The sequence below is a fragment of the Lutra lutra genome, chromosome 17 (assembly GCF_902655055.1).
Source record: "Lutra lutra chromosome 17, mLutLut1.2, whole genome shotgun sequence".
Classification (NCBI taxonomy): Eukaryota; Metazoa; Chordata; class Mammalia; order Carnivora; family Mustelidae; genus Lutra; species Lutra lutra.
The window spans coordinates 49,574,726-49,588,133 of record NC_062294.1 but is presented as its reverse complement, the minus strand read 5'-3'; the positions used below and the strand labels follow the sequence as shown (position 1 = coordinate 49,588,133).

Here is a 13,408-nt window from a genome sequence, read left to right as displayed (position 1 = left end):
TCTTGTCCCCACCTCACCTAAAGTGTCACAGTGTCTCCTGCCCAGATTCCTGACTGGCTTCCAGAAGCAGCTCCTCGAGCTCCTTCTCGTTCTTGGAGCAGCTCAGTTCTGTGATGGGAGAAGGGGCGACCAACCTCCAGTCAGGCAGGCGGGGATGGGGGGACCCCAGGACATCCCCACCAGCCCTGCCCAAGTCTGACCCTCAGGGCAGCACAAGGCCTGGGTACCACTGAGACCGTCAGACTCCAGTCAGCACATCTTGCCTGTTCCGTCCCAGGGGAAGCAAGGTGGGGGCCGAAGATCAAGTCCTCCTCGTTCTCACCCATTCCCAGGGAACACTGAAGCCCACCGAGGGGCAGGTGCTTGCCTGGGGTCACACAGCACCCAGGGCCCACTGTCACCCTGCCCTGGAGCCCCAACTCACCATGTTCCAGGCCACAGCTGCCCGCCTTGGCCTCAGGTCCCGGGGGTGGCTCTGGGGGCAGTGCGAGGGCAAACTCAGGCTTCAGGCCGTTGGGCAGCGGTGGCCCTGACTGAGGCAGCTCCAGCTGTGACTGAGGCGCCAACACCCCTGGGTCCTGAGCGCCGACGGCCTCAGCCCGTGGCAGGGCGGGTGAGGCGGGCAGGGAGGATAAAGCAGGTGGGGAGGGAGGACAAGCAGGAGCAGGGGGGGGAAGAGGGACGGGGGGAACCGGGGGCTCTGCCCTCTCGGGAGGGCTCTCCACCCGAGTCACCACAAACACTTTGTGGCCCCGGCCTGGGCTGGACACAGAAATACGCTGCTCGGTGGGGGAGGAGGGGCTGCCTGGGGGGCTCCTGTCCCCAGAGCCCAGGGAGTCCGAGGGGGGCACCAGGGCGGGGCAGGGGGCCTCAGCCCTCTCCTCATCTTCTTCCTCCCCATCCTCCTCCTCGGAGTCTGAGTCTGAGTCTGAGTCCGGCCTGGCACCAGGGCCCGTGGCCCCGTTCTCCTGGGCCCTGGTGGCGGGCTCGTCCCCGGGCTCCTCGTCGGGCTGGGGCTCGGTGACGGTGATCTCAGGCATGGAGGCGGAGAGCTGCAGCCGCTGCTCCTTCTCCTCCTGCTCGCGCGCCAGCATGAAGTTCTGCTTGCAGCCGTTCTGGATCTCTGCGAGCAGCGCCTTCTGCGTCTCGATGAAGCTCTTCACCTGCAGGTGGAGTGGGCCTGGCTCGGGCTCTGGACAGCCCGTCCCCGTGCTGGAGAGCCCATGTTCGCCCCGGGCCGGCCTGCACCCCCGCTCCCCCTGACCCCAGAGGCTTCGGGGGAAGATCCCACTCAGCTCACCGCCTCCTTCTTGGGCTCACGGTCAAGGTCGAGGCGCAGCAGTGAGTGGTTCACCTTGAGGGCCAAGGACAGTGCCATGAGCCCGCCCGTCTTGATCTCGTTCTCCCGAAGGTCCAGTCTCAGGAGGCGGGGGCTCTCGGCGATGAACTCTGCCACGGCCACCGCGCCTGGGAGGGGGACCGCAGGGGCTGGCCACGGGCTAGCCGCCCACCAAGCCCACCTGTGCCGCTCCCCCCACCCGGCCCCACGCCCTACCCTCGCACGTGAGCTTGGTGGAGGTCAGGCCAAGGCGCAGCACGCTGCGGTTGCTGATGAGGCCGTTCTTGAGGTTCCGCACGCCCTCGTTCCCGATGGGGTTGTGGCCCAGGTTCAGCGTCTCCAGGCTGTGTGTGTGAGGCTGGAGGGGGCGGCGCGTGAGAGTAAGGAAAGGCCCAGAAGGCCGATCAGGAAAGACACAAACCCGAGCACTCCCTCTCGGGCAGCGCCACCCCGACAGTCCTGCTTAAGGCCAGATGCTCGTGGACTCATCACCCCAGGGCCAGCTGCCCTGTCCACCCCCCAGCCCAGGCCCGGCCAGCATCCCGAGGGCTCAGGGCACACACCTCGCGTTGGTCATTTTTAACGTAGATGTGAGTCTTTGTAGCCTGTGAGCTTGCTTTAAATACCATGTATTTAGGTAAAAAGATGTAAAATGTGCTGAAGGCTTCCAGAAAATTTAACTTTCTATGCAAAACATTTTCACCCTGTGTGCAATGTGACACTAGGCCATGGTGCCAGACGTGGGAAGACAAGGATAAAGTGAGAAAGGCCACTTCCCTTAGGACAGAGAGGCTGGGGAAGCTGAGGGAGGGCACCCAATGCCAAAAGGAGGCCTGCGAAGGGTCCCTGCAGTGTAAAGTGAGCGCGAGGGAGGCAGAGGATGGCGCTCTCCCCCTCCCCGCCCGACTCACCAGCGTCACGCCCAGGAAGGCCATGCCAGTGTGCGTCAGCTGGTTGTTCCACAGCACCAGGGTCTCTAGCCCCTTCTTCTGCTCCTTGAGGCCCTCGCAGATGTAGGCCAGACCTGGAGAGGGCCCGTGGGCAAGTCCCCGCTGTGGTCCGAGCGCTTCTCCAGGGGACAGTGGTGTGGGAACCACTGCCACCCGAGGAGCGTGCAGATCCTACCCCTACCACTCTGGCCCCAGCCACCTCCTGCCTTAGTCCAACACCCATGGCTCCCTGGTGCCCAGGCCCAGAACATCCCTCCGTCTGCTTCAGATCTCTGCTCGACCATCAGCCTGCACGACACTCCCCAGCCAGCTCAGCTGCCACTGCTGCTTCCGTTCTCCAGAGCACATCTCCCCAGATGGCATATTCTATTAATTTATCTTGCAACGTCTCTCCCAAGGGCAGAGATCTCTGTCTCTACAGGCCCAGCATGTGCTAGGTGCTCAGTAAACGTGGGGTCTGGGCCTGGCCATCCTGGAGGAAGAGACTGGCCTGGATGCCCTAGGCTGTCTCTGAGCCCTCTCCTCACACTGAGGCCCGGAGACCTGTTCAACAGGGAACCAGGAGGAAACTGGAGCTCCTACCACCAGCTATTTCCTTTCCCTTTCCGTTTACCCTTTAACCCATCGCGGCTTCCCCTACCCCAAACATCAATTATCTAGGCTCTTTCCCACCTCAGGGCCTTTGTACTTGCTATTCACTCTGCCTGGATTCTTTTCCCAGGCGTTTGTTTATTTATTTGTTTTCTTCTAAGATTGATTTATTGGAGAGAGAAGGAAAGTGGGGTGGAGCAGGGGAGAGGGAGAGAATCTTAAGCAGGTTCCATGCTGAGCACGGAGCCTGACGTGGGGAACCTGAGCCAAAACCAAGAGTCAGCATCTTCAACTACGCCACCCAGATGCCCCTTCCCAGGCTTTTAAAAGGCCTGGTTTCATTCTCGTCCTCCTCACTGCCACCCAGAGGTGACCTCCCTGCACCATCTTAGACAGCCTCTACCTGACCCTCTGTCCCAACAACCTTGTTTCCTTCAGCACACTCTTTCCAGAGAGTATTATTTTCATGATCTCTTCAACACCTCACTTCCTCCTGCAGATTCTCACTGGCCTGCACCTCCTCTAGGACGCCCTCCCTGGGCTCCCACAGCCCAGCCCTGCCCAGTCGGAGCTGTCACCGCCTGGGAATGGTCTATCCTCCCTCCTGGACTGTGAGCCCCATGAGGGCAGGGCCGCAATCATCCTGGCTACCACCGTGTCTCCAGCACTGTGGGGCCCCCGGCTGGGCATAGCGGGTGCTCGGCGGTTGGAGTGGGGTGGGCGTGGGCAAGCCGCTCACGCACCTGAGTCCAGCACATGGTTGTTCCGGAGATCCAGGATCTGCAGGGAGGAGTTGAACTTGAGCAGGTTGCCCAGCTGGGCCGAGTCCTGCAGGCCGTTGAGCTTGTTATCGGCCAAGTAGAGCTCCCGAAGATTGACGTTCATCTTCAGTGCCGTGGCTGGGGGGGTGCGGGAGGAGCACGGTGACTGGCCGAGCCCCAGCCCCCGCGGGCAGGCAGCATGTCAATGCGCCACCTCCCTGGGTCCCGGAGCTCACCAAGCAGCATGAGGGGCCGCCCCGACAGGCTGGCGTTCTCCAGATGCAGCACCGCCAAGCTGCTGCGGATACGCAGGGCGCGGGCCACAAAGGGCGCGGAGTGGTCCAGCAGGGGCGTGTTTCGGGCGTCCAAGTACTGCAGGCAGCTCGTCTGCTGGGGCGGGTCAGGGCTGGGACAGGCTGGCCCAGCCCTCCTGGGCCCCAGGGGACCTCCCAAGTCCCACCCCACGTCCCACGGAGCGGCAAGCAGGGCAACTGTGTCTGTGAGGGACGGCCCGGCCTGGGGTCCTGCCTGTGAGCAGGCAGGGCTAGTAACAGCTGGGCTCCCAGACTCCCCTGCGGCAGATGTCCTGGACATGGCGGTGGGAGGGGGGCAGCCACAGCCACCCCCCAGGGATAGGTTACAGCAAGTGAAGGAAGGGAAAGATGCTTGAAGGGAGAAAAGGAGCCAGGGTTGGCCTGAGACAGGGCACACCTTAGCATGGGGACAAGAGCCTATACTGAGGGCTCAGGAAACCAGGCCCTAAGGGACACGTCGTGCGAAAGCTCCTGGACCCCCTGCGGCTGAGCCCCATCTACCCCGGGGAGGCCACAGACGAGAGGCGCCCACCTTGCGCATCATGTGGGCAGCGGCCTGCCAGCCCCGGGTGCCAATGTGCTTGTTGAAGGAGATGTTGAGGTGGGTGGCCGACTCGTAGTACTCAATCATGTCAAAGAGGGCCGAAGCACCCTGGGGGCCGAGGCAATGGGGGTTTAATTACTTTTTAAGAAGGTTTTATTTATTTATTTGAAAACCAGAGAGCCCAGCAGGGGGAATGGCAGAGGGAGAAAAAGCAGACTCCCCACGGAGCAGGAAGCCCAATGCGGGGCTCAATCCCAGGACCCTGGGATCATGACCTGAGCCAAAGGCAGATGCTTAACTGACCGGGCCACCCAGGGGCCCCGACAGCGAGGTTTAGACTCAGGCTGAGGCAGACCCAGGGGGCCCAGCAACTAAGGGATGGGGAGGGCCCTGATGCTGTCCCAGCACCTCTGGGTTCCAGGAACCAACTTCGCCCTTCCTGCTGCAGGCCATCTGCCTTCTCATGTCACCCCACCCCTGCCAACAGGCATACCCATACACCCCAGAACCTGGCGTGCCCGGGCCTCAGTTCTCCAGGACCCCACCCCCTGGGTCTCCTGGTGGTCTCCAAGTCTGGGGTGGTGAGGACACCTGGGCCTAAACGGAGAGGCTGTTTTCTGTAAGTTTCTCAAACTCTCCCTTACAGGTGCTGTGATCTCTAGCGGGGGGTCCTGAAAAGCTTTCTGGTGGCCACACACCCCCCTTGCTCCCACCAAGGCCCAGCTCCCCAAGTCCTTCCATGCCTCTGAGGTGGGTCGATGAGACCCCTTTTCTGGGCCCTGCCCCAGAACCCCAATATTGACCACATCCACTCTGGTCACTCCGGCTCTCTCCTCATCTTGTCCTTCCAGAGACCCTGCCCAGCCTGTGTCCTGCAGGGAGGGCCCCTTCCCGGTAAACCTCTAAGGGGCCAGGGACAGGTCATGGCAGTGGCAGGGTCTGCTCACATCCTCATCCAGGTTCGTCTGCTCCAGATCCACGACCCTGAACTGCAGCCTCTTGAAGACCTCTTCCAGGGCCTCGCAGGTCTTGTAGTCGAGCTTCTCACCTGGCACGAGATGGAGTGTATCTCTATGCATGCTCGTGTGCCTGGGGGGCTGGCTGGAAACGGGGGCTCCAGGCTGAGGGAAGAAGGGAGGGCTCGCTGCACCCGCCTCCCCTCAGGGAGGGCACCCATACCTCTCAGGACCCCCACTGCCCCTGGCTAAGCAGCTCTCACAGCAGCACCTGCCGGCCCACACCTACCTCAGGGAGGCTCTGGCCCTGCCCACTACCCAGGGGTCCTGGCCTCTCTCCAGACACGCACCTTTCAGGTCCAGACAATCGATGCGGTGTCCGAGGTCTGTGAACTCCTGAGAAAACAGAGGGGTCAGTGCTGAAGGCAGGAAGGCACCCTCCAGAGCCAGGCTGGACCCTGACCGTGGAGAAGGCGAGGGTCCGATCTGGCTCTGTAGGCAGTGTTTGGGGGCAGGGGCGGCACGCAGGGCCTCACAGAGTGGGGCGTTCTGTACCCACAGGCCAAATGGAGCATTCTAGGCAGGAAGGAGCCACCAGCACAAAGGCCGTGGAGCAGGAACAAAGGTGAGGGGGGCTGGCAGGCCTGCGGTGCCGGGTGGGCGCCAGGCCCCACACAGGGAGCACTCAGTGAAGAGGGGCGAAGGCAGATGCTGCCTGGCCCCACCCCCATGGGGTGCCAGGTTCTCTTCTCTGGGCTCCGCACACTCACCTGTGTGGAACATGCTGGGACAAAGCCGAGAACACACATGGCCACGGGCCAGCCCCGCCCAAGTCCATGTGCTGGTGAGGGACAGGCTGGTCTGATCTGGCTCGCGGGCCCCCGGATCCACACTCCTGGCGACCACGCTTTCCCTGAAGCTGCCCACAGCTCCTCCTGGGCATTCCCGCCCCCACCCCAAGAACCCTTCACCTCGGGAGCAGAGCCAGGTGGCAAGCACGACTGCTCAGAGCAATGCCATCTGAGGAACTGACAACCCTAGAAACAAGCAACCTCGGAACATTCTGGAATGACCCATCCAGAGGGAAGGCACTAAGGTGGCTTTACCAACACGCCCAGGCCGGGCAGGCAGCAGTAAAGGCACCCGTGGGACACAGCGTCAGGGGACACACCATGGGCACAGCAGCACCCGTTCCGCAGACACAGAACCTGTCCTCGGGTGTGTGTGCTTCTGGATGGCGAGCTGCCCCCTAACAGACGCACAGGCAGGGCCAGAGGATGAAAACCTCAAGCTGTCAACAGCGGGACACCCGGGAAATGGGGCTTGAGTAAAAAATGAGAAGTAGATTCTGCTTTTTATGCCTGTAGTATTTTAACTTTAAAAAAATTAACAATGGGGGCGCCTGGGTGGCTCAGTGGGTTAAGCCGCTGCCTTCGGCTCAGGTCATGATCTCAGGGTCCTGGGATCGAGCCCCACATCGGGCTCTCTGCTCAGCGGGGAACCTGCTTCTCTCTCTCTCTCTCTCTCTCTCTGCCTGCCTCTCTACTTGTGATCTCTCTCTGTCAAATAAATAAATAAAATCTTTAAAAAAAAAATTAACAATGGATACAGAACATATAGAGATCATAATGAATAGGTGTGTATATGGCTTTTCCCCAGGGAACCGAATTTCTCTGGGGAGTGACAGACACCTGAAATTCTCACTTTATATCATTCCACACAGTTTAAATACTCATGAAAAGCCTGATCGCTTCTAAGACTGAACAGAGGATTTTCAAGGATGTGTTTACGTGGGCCCTGGGCTAGGTGGCCAGTGGGTGCTCTGTGCACCCTCCCCTGCTAAGGGCTGGCCCCAGAGGTCTGGGGGCTGTGGCACTGGGGGGTTGTTGGGGGACCGCCTCTCCCCTCCCACACCCCACTCTGAGTGCAACCCACCCCCCGGCCCCCGCCGGGTACCTGGAGCTGCCGGAGGAGCTTGGGGATCTGTCTGCAGTTCAGCTTCTGGCAGGCTTGCTTGTAGGCACTGATGACCTCATCCACGGTCACATTCTGGGCTGCAGGCACAGAGGACCCAGGCCTGTGATGCTCCGCACCTGGGCCCCCTTTGCCCCCTGCTCCCCACGCCAAGCCTCCAAAACAAAACCCCTTCCGATGACCCACTGAGTTCTGTCCTCCCATGAGGGCCCCTCGCTGCCACTGCTGCCCTGTGGAGGTAGCCCCAGGGCCCCCAAATGAGTCAGCCCTTCCCAAACACCTCCCCACGGCTCCTCAAGCAGCTCTGCACACTGAGCACACAGCTAACATCACACAGTTCTGCTTGTCAGTTGTCTCCCCCACTAGATGGGGAGGGCACGGCTGAGTCTATCCTGGTCACCACCCTGTCCCAACAACACTGGCCAGCCAGGGTGTTCAATCCATGGGGTTTTTTCTTTCTTTCTTTTTTTTTTTTGGATGAGAGAATGTTTCTTCTGTATTTGGATGCTATGACGAAGCTGAGCCCAGAGAAGTGAAGGCCCTGGCCCAAGGTCACACAGCTGGTAAGTGGCAGAGTGGGGAACTGAACTCTGCTCTTAACTGTGATGGACGTGGCCTCAGACTCCCCCCCGAGAGCTACTCAGCGTGGGGCCTCCAGTCTGGGGGACAATGCAGCCGTCAGAGGACAGGGGGCACAGCCTGGGAGCCCAGGGTAGCAGGCGGTGCTCACAGAAGGAACGGATGCAGCCCAGACCCAGCGGCCCGAACGGCACAGCCCCCGGAGGCCCAGGCCCCGCCCCCAGGCTCCAGGCAAGGCCGGCTTGTCTGTCTGTCTGCGCGGATCTGCCTTCTGTGGATGTTCCGCAGAAACGGAGATAAACAGCATGTGGCCTTTTATGGCTAGCCTCTTTCACAGAGCACAAGGATTTTGAGTTTTGGCCCCTTTACAAGGCTGCACAGTAAAAGTCTGATGTATATGTTTTGTTTATCTGTTCACTGGAGAAGACATTCGTACTGTTTCTAGTGTATGTACTGTTTCCAGTGTATGTCTACGAATACTGGCTTCTGCCTCAGGGCAACGGGGAGAACAGGAAGGAAGGGGAGGGACAGAGTCCCGCTCAGACGGAGAAAGCTCTTGGCATCAGCAGGATGGAGTAGGCATGGGGAAGACAGGGCAGGCAAGGAATGGAGCAGGAAGAGGGCCTTCTGCCGGACCTCAGCCTCCCCTCACTCTGCTGCCATCCTGGCCTGGCCTTTGGGAGCCAGCGGGAGCTCCTCGCAAAACTTCCAGGTAAGCATCTCCCAGGGGACTCTCCCTCCTGATCGCATCAAGCACTACCCTGTTTTCTAGGGGAGGAAGCCGAGGTCCAGGGAAGGAGAGCTGCCTCCCTGAGGCTGGGCAACTGGTACAGGGCAGAGTCCCGCACTCGGCTCCAGAGCTTTCTCTCCACGGTGCCAGAAGAAAGAACTGAACAGAGACCCCAGCTTCCCCCCATGCCTCTTCCCTGAGTGGAGCTGCAGGTAACCAGCAGCCTCCTGGGTGCCAGCTGCCCTCCTGCAGACCCAGCGAGGGAGTGTTGTGAGGTCCGCGCATGCGCCTGGGGGCCCCCAGCGAGGGAGCTGGCCCTGGAAGGCAGCCCCCGGGCTCGGGCAGGTGCCCCGCAGAGTCCAGCCATGCTGGGTCCGCTGGTCCCATGGGTGCCACACAGAGAAATGACTTCTCTGCTTCCACTAAGTGAACTGAAATGAAATGCAGCTCTTCCTTCTTATTAACGTGGGTAACACAGAGAGAGAGAGAAAGAAGAGGAGAGGAGAGGAGAGGAGAGGAGAGGAGAGGAGAAGCAGTGGTTAGCAGACCCTGAGACTCGTCAACAGGGATGGCAGGTGCTTCCACATCATGTGACGGTTTCTGCACGTGTGTCCGTGCGTCACCACCCTGGAGATGGCAGTCATCAGAGCCGCTGCTCCAGTCTGCTCTTCCCCGTGCCAGTGAGGAAGATGAGAAACACTGGGCTGCAATTAAAAACATTTTTTTAGTTGTTTCTGATATCCTTTCTAAGCCTACTTTATTTTTTGCCTTTAAAATTCATAACTTCAGGGGTGCCTGGGCGGCACAGTTGGTTAAGCATCCAGCTCAGGTTGTGGTCTCGGGGCCGCGGGATCAAGCCCCGCATCCGCCTCCACACTCTGCACAGAGTCGGCTTGAGACTCTCTCTCCTTCTGCCTCTTTCTAAGAAATAAATCAATCTTTAAAAAAATAAATAAAATCTTAAAAAAAAAAAAATCACTCCAAGGGGCACAGTTGGTATAGCAAGTGACTCTTGATCTCGGGGTGGTGAGTTCAAGCCCCATGTTGGACACAGAGCTTAGTTTAAAAAAAACAAAAAACAAAAAAACCCCGCACACAAAATCATCACTCTGAGAAAGGGTGAGGCTCCCCTGGGCAAGCTCACTTCAAGAAAGGCCCCTGGGCCAAGGCTGGGTTGGCCTGGTCACGTAAGATGGGAAGGGAGGGCCTGGGCACGTGGGGAGCCGTCACTAGCAGTTCTCAGCATCCTACAGCCTACAGGAAATAAGACTTCTAAGGAAGCTCTGAAGCTGCAATCAATCCTTTAGGTGTTCAGTTCTGATGTCCCTTCCTCCAGGAAGCTCTCCCTGACTGTCCAGGCTCCCGAAGTTGCCTGAGATCCAGCATCCCAGCCCTGCCTGCTGGGTCGGTCTTTGTTCTGAAGTCCAGGATCTCTAACCTGGCCAGCTCTACACCCAACCACAGCTGCTGTCCGGCCACGCCTTCAGCCAGGCGTCCGTGGGGTCTGAAGGCAGCACAGCCTCACACAAGGTCACAGCCAGAGCTCACAGAGGTCTCATCAGCCCAGTTGTTTACAGAAAGTGAAACAGAACTGGGATCAGGAAGAGGGGACATATTCCCAGAAGTGGGAGAGCCACTAAGGCCCAGAGTGACTTAGCGCCCCCTGGTGACACGAGTAACAACTGCAGGTTTGTCACTATGAGGCAGACACTTTTGAGAGGGGACAGCACTGGGGAAAGACACCAAAGGCACAAGAGTGGGGGTGGGGGGGTGATCAGCCAGCCCACAGCAGCCTGAGGGCACCCCCGACCCACCTTGATGACCCCAACAGCAGCGTCAAGTGGCTCGTTAGTGGCCTCACAGTAATACATTACAGGTAATATACGTATACAGGCTTCATACATGTATTTTTTTTTAAGATTTTATTTATTTATTTGACAGACAAAGATCACAAGTAGGCAGAGAGGCAGGCAGAGAGAGAGGAGGAAGCAGGCTCCCTGCTGAGCAGAGAGCCTGATGTGGGGCTCGATCCCAGGACGCTGAGATCATGACCTGAGCCGAAGGTAGAGGCTTAACCCACTGAGACACCCAGGTGCCCCCATACATGTATTAACAAAAGAAACTACCATACTGCATGGGAATGAGATGAAATGTATTCAAGGAAAACAAAACTGACCCTATTTTTAAAAAACCAGTAAGGAAACGGCAGCACAGGTGGTCCCAAGAAATACCGTGCAGCGTTCAGACAGCGCTCACGCTGTGCCGGGCCCCATGCCGGGTTCTTCATGAGCCAGAAGAACCCCAGGACCCGCCCCTCTGCACATATGTTCGTTCGTGATGCTGTGGCAAAATGGGGAGAACACGGTGAAGGTCTGAGGTCTGTGGAGTGAGAGAGACAAAGCTCCCCAGACCCAGCATGGGGCCTCCCGCCTGGGGTCATCCACCCCGGGGCTTCCACACAGGCCTCACCACCACCAGGGAGCAGCTCCCTTCTGGCCTAGCAGCTGCCAGTGCCAGAGGCTGCGGAGGGAGGGGCTGCGGAGGAGTGAGGGCGCGGCTGCTGTCTGAAGTGACTGTGCCTGAATCCTCGCTGCCCCCTTCCCCATCCTCTTGGGTGGGGCACCCGGTGCTACCTATCAGAGACCCAGGGGCTTGCAAAGTGGGTAAGAACACGGGCTCTGGAGCCAGAATGCCTGGGGTTGGATCCTGACTCCTAATTTAATTACAGAGCGATTTCACCTCTGTGCCTCCATCGCCTCATCCCTAAAATGGGGCGAGGGTGACTGACTCCTCGGCTACCTGTGCTGAGTACGACTCCATCCCTGACCGGCACTCAGCATCCTCACGGGTGCACAGGCACCGCCAGCCCCTATGGCCATGATTCCCCCCACCCCCACTGGAAGGCAGGGACCCAGAAGACACCTGTCTATTATGGAATGGCTGGCAAGGCCGGATGGACACGCATGTGTGGGAGCAGGGGGACACGTGTGCGTGCGTGCGTGCGTGCGTGTGTGAGGTCAGGGCTCAAACGTGTTCACTCAACTCCCAAGTCCAATGCCCTGAAGGTCCCACTCAAGCAGGGGCTGGAGTTCAAGTGGCTGTCAGCGAGGAGGGGACTGTGGCGAGTGAGGGAGAGCGTGGGCCTGCCTGGCAGGGCAGGTGGACCCAGAGGTTGGCCCGGCAAGGCTGTGATCAACAATCCCAACCACCGCCTCCCCTCTGAGAGGGACACCTGTGGGGTCCCGGAGATGGGATGGGAGGGTGCTTGCTGAGCAGCCGCACGGCACCAGGTCTGACCGAGCAGGAGGCGCAACTAGACCAAGAATGCGGAGGGCAGCGGGCCCTGCTTCCCGACACTGGCACTCACTCTGCAGGAGGCACGATGCTGAGGATTTTCCAGGCACAGGTTCTCTCAGCCAGCTCGGAGACCCAAAGCTGGCAGAGTCACGACTCCATTTTCTAAGGGGAGGCCAGCTCAGCTCAGAGAGGGCAAGTCTGTGTGAGGTCCCGGAGCCAGGAGAGGCGGGACTGGAACACATGGCCAGACCCGCGCCGGTCTGACACTGGAGCATGGCTTGTCACACTACTCTGGCCTGAGAAGGAAGGGATCAGGAGAACAGGCAGACGGCGGGGGCCCAGACTCTGGGTGGGGCAAGGTGTAAGCTCTGGGAAGGGACCCTGACAGGGGCGGCAGTCAGTGGGTGGGACCTTCCGCAGAGGGGAGGCTCTGCCGCTTGCCAGTCTCCCAGGAAGTGGCGGTGAGGCCCGAGGAGGCTGCATCCCGCTCCCAGCTGGGCTGGCCCTCACAAAGGGAGGGAGAGAAACCCGATGACTGGCATCGGGTGACAGGCACAGCAACATCTGTCTCTGGTTGGGGTTCTTGTCTGCACACAGGTGACGCAAGGAGAGGCTGGGCACCAGGGGCGGCAATGACTCAGGCCATCCCTGCCAGCCTGGAGCTGTGGGAGAGAGAAGACACAGTCATCCCAGTGGGAGTCAAAAACCAGGAAGCAACAGTGTGGGGGGAGAGGGAAGGGGAGAGGGACCCCGCTCTCCCCACTGGGGCTTCATATGGATAATACAGCTACAGAGCAGTGGGTAGTACCTCCGAGGAGAGGCAGGGGTAACAGGGTGGGAGCAGGCCCGGCAGGATCCAGGGCACCAGGAGGTAGTGCATGGGGGGGCAGGGGTGGGAAGTGAGGACTCTGCTCTCTGCCTGGGACAGTAGCCCGCAGCGCTGGCGCAGGGCAGTGACAAGAGCTACTCAAGGCCTGGGGAGGATTCTGTTCTGCAGGAATGGGGTCTCCTGGAGACCTGGGCAGGGAGCCCACTGTGTCCAGTAACAAGAAGCCTGTCAGGGGGGACACCAGAGGAGACAAGTGACTTTTAAGAGCGTGGGGAAGCCCAGAGCCAGGGGCCTGGGTTCTAATCCCTTCCTAATCCCCCCACTAGCTCACAGCATGTAGCTGTGACCTCCCAGGGCCAGCCCACCGCATGAGCAGGGCCTACCTTGGGAGCCTGCCCGCCTTGCTCTTCCTACCCCACGAGGGAGAGGCATGATCACATCCACCCACTCGACAGACAGGAAACCAAGAATCTCGTGGCAGGTGGGTGGCCTGGCCCCAACAGGATGGCAGCTCTCCATGCGGGGCCCAGGAATCGGGCTTAGG

General features: G+C 59.7%; 1 protein-coding gene across 4 annotated transcripts in view; it reads right to left on the bottom strand.

Moving 5' to 3' along the window:
* The window catches only part of PPP1R37 (protein phosphatase 1 regulatory subunit 37), a 39,151-nt gene that overhangs the window by 769 nt on the left and 24,974 nt on the right, over window positions 1-13,408 (bottom strand). The window contains exons 1-13 of one of the 4 annotated variants that reach the window (XM_047712083.1): window positions 12,106-12,792; window positions 9,287-9,442; window positions 7,412-7,509; window positions 5,806-5,851; window positions 5,447-5,547; window positions 4,488-4,607; window positions 3,878-4,031; window positions 3,624-3,779; window positions 2,251-2,363; window positions 1,556-1,697; window positions 1,301-1,467; window positions 425-1,163; window positions 18-108 (exon numbers count right to left, since the gene is read on the bottom strand). In XM_047712083.1, the coding sequence (XP_047568039.1) occupies window positions 26-108; window positions 425-1,163; window positions 1,301-1,467; window positions 1,556-1,697; window positions 2,251-2,363; window positions 3,624-3,779; window positions 3,878-4,031; window positions 4,488-4,607; window positions 5,447-5,547; window positions 5,806-5,851; window positions 7,412-7,509; window positions 9,287-9,442; window positions 12,106-12,310 (2,280 nt within the window). In that variant the 5' untranslated portion in view covers window positions 12,311-12,792 and the 3' untranslated portion in view covers window positions 18-25. Of the gene's footprint in view, window positions 1-17; window positions 109-424; window positions 1,164-1,300; window positions 1,468-1,555; window positions 1,698-2,250; window positions 2,364-3,623; window positions 3,780-3,877; window positions 4,032-4,487; window positions 4,608-5,446; window positions 5,548-5,805; window positions 5,852-7,411; window positions 7,510-9,286; window positions 9,443-12,105; window positions 12,793-13,408 lie in introns of those variants that run through there. The other 3 variants (XM_047712084.1, XM_047712085.1, XM_047712086.1) reach the window with 3 other exon arrangements.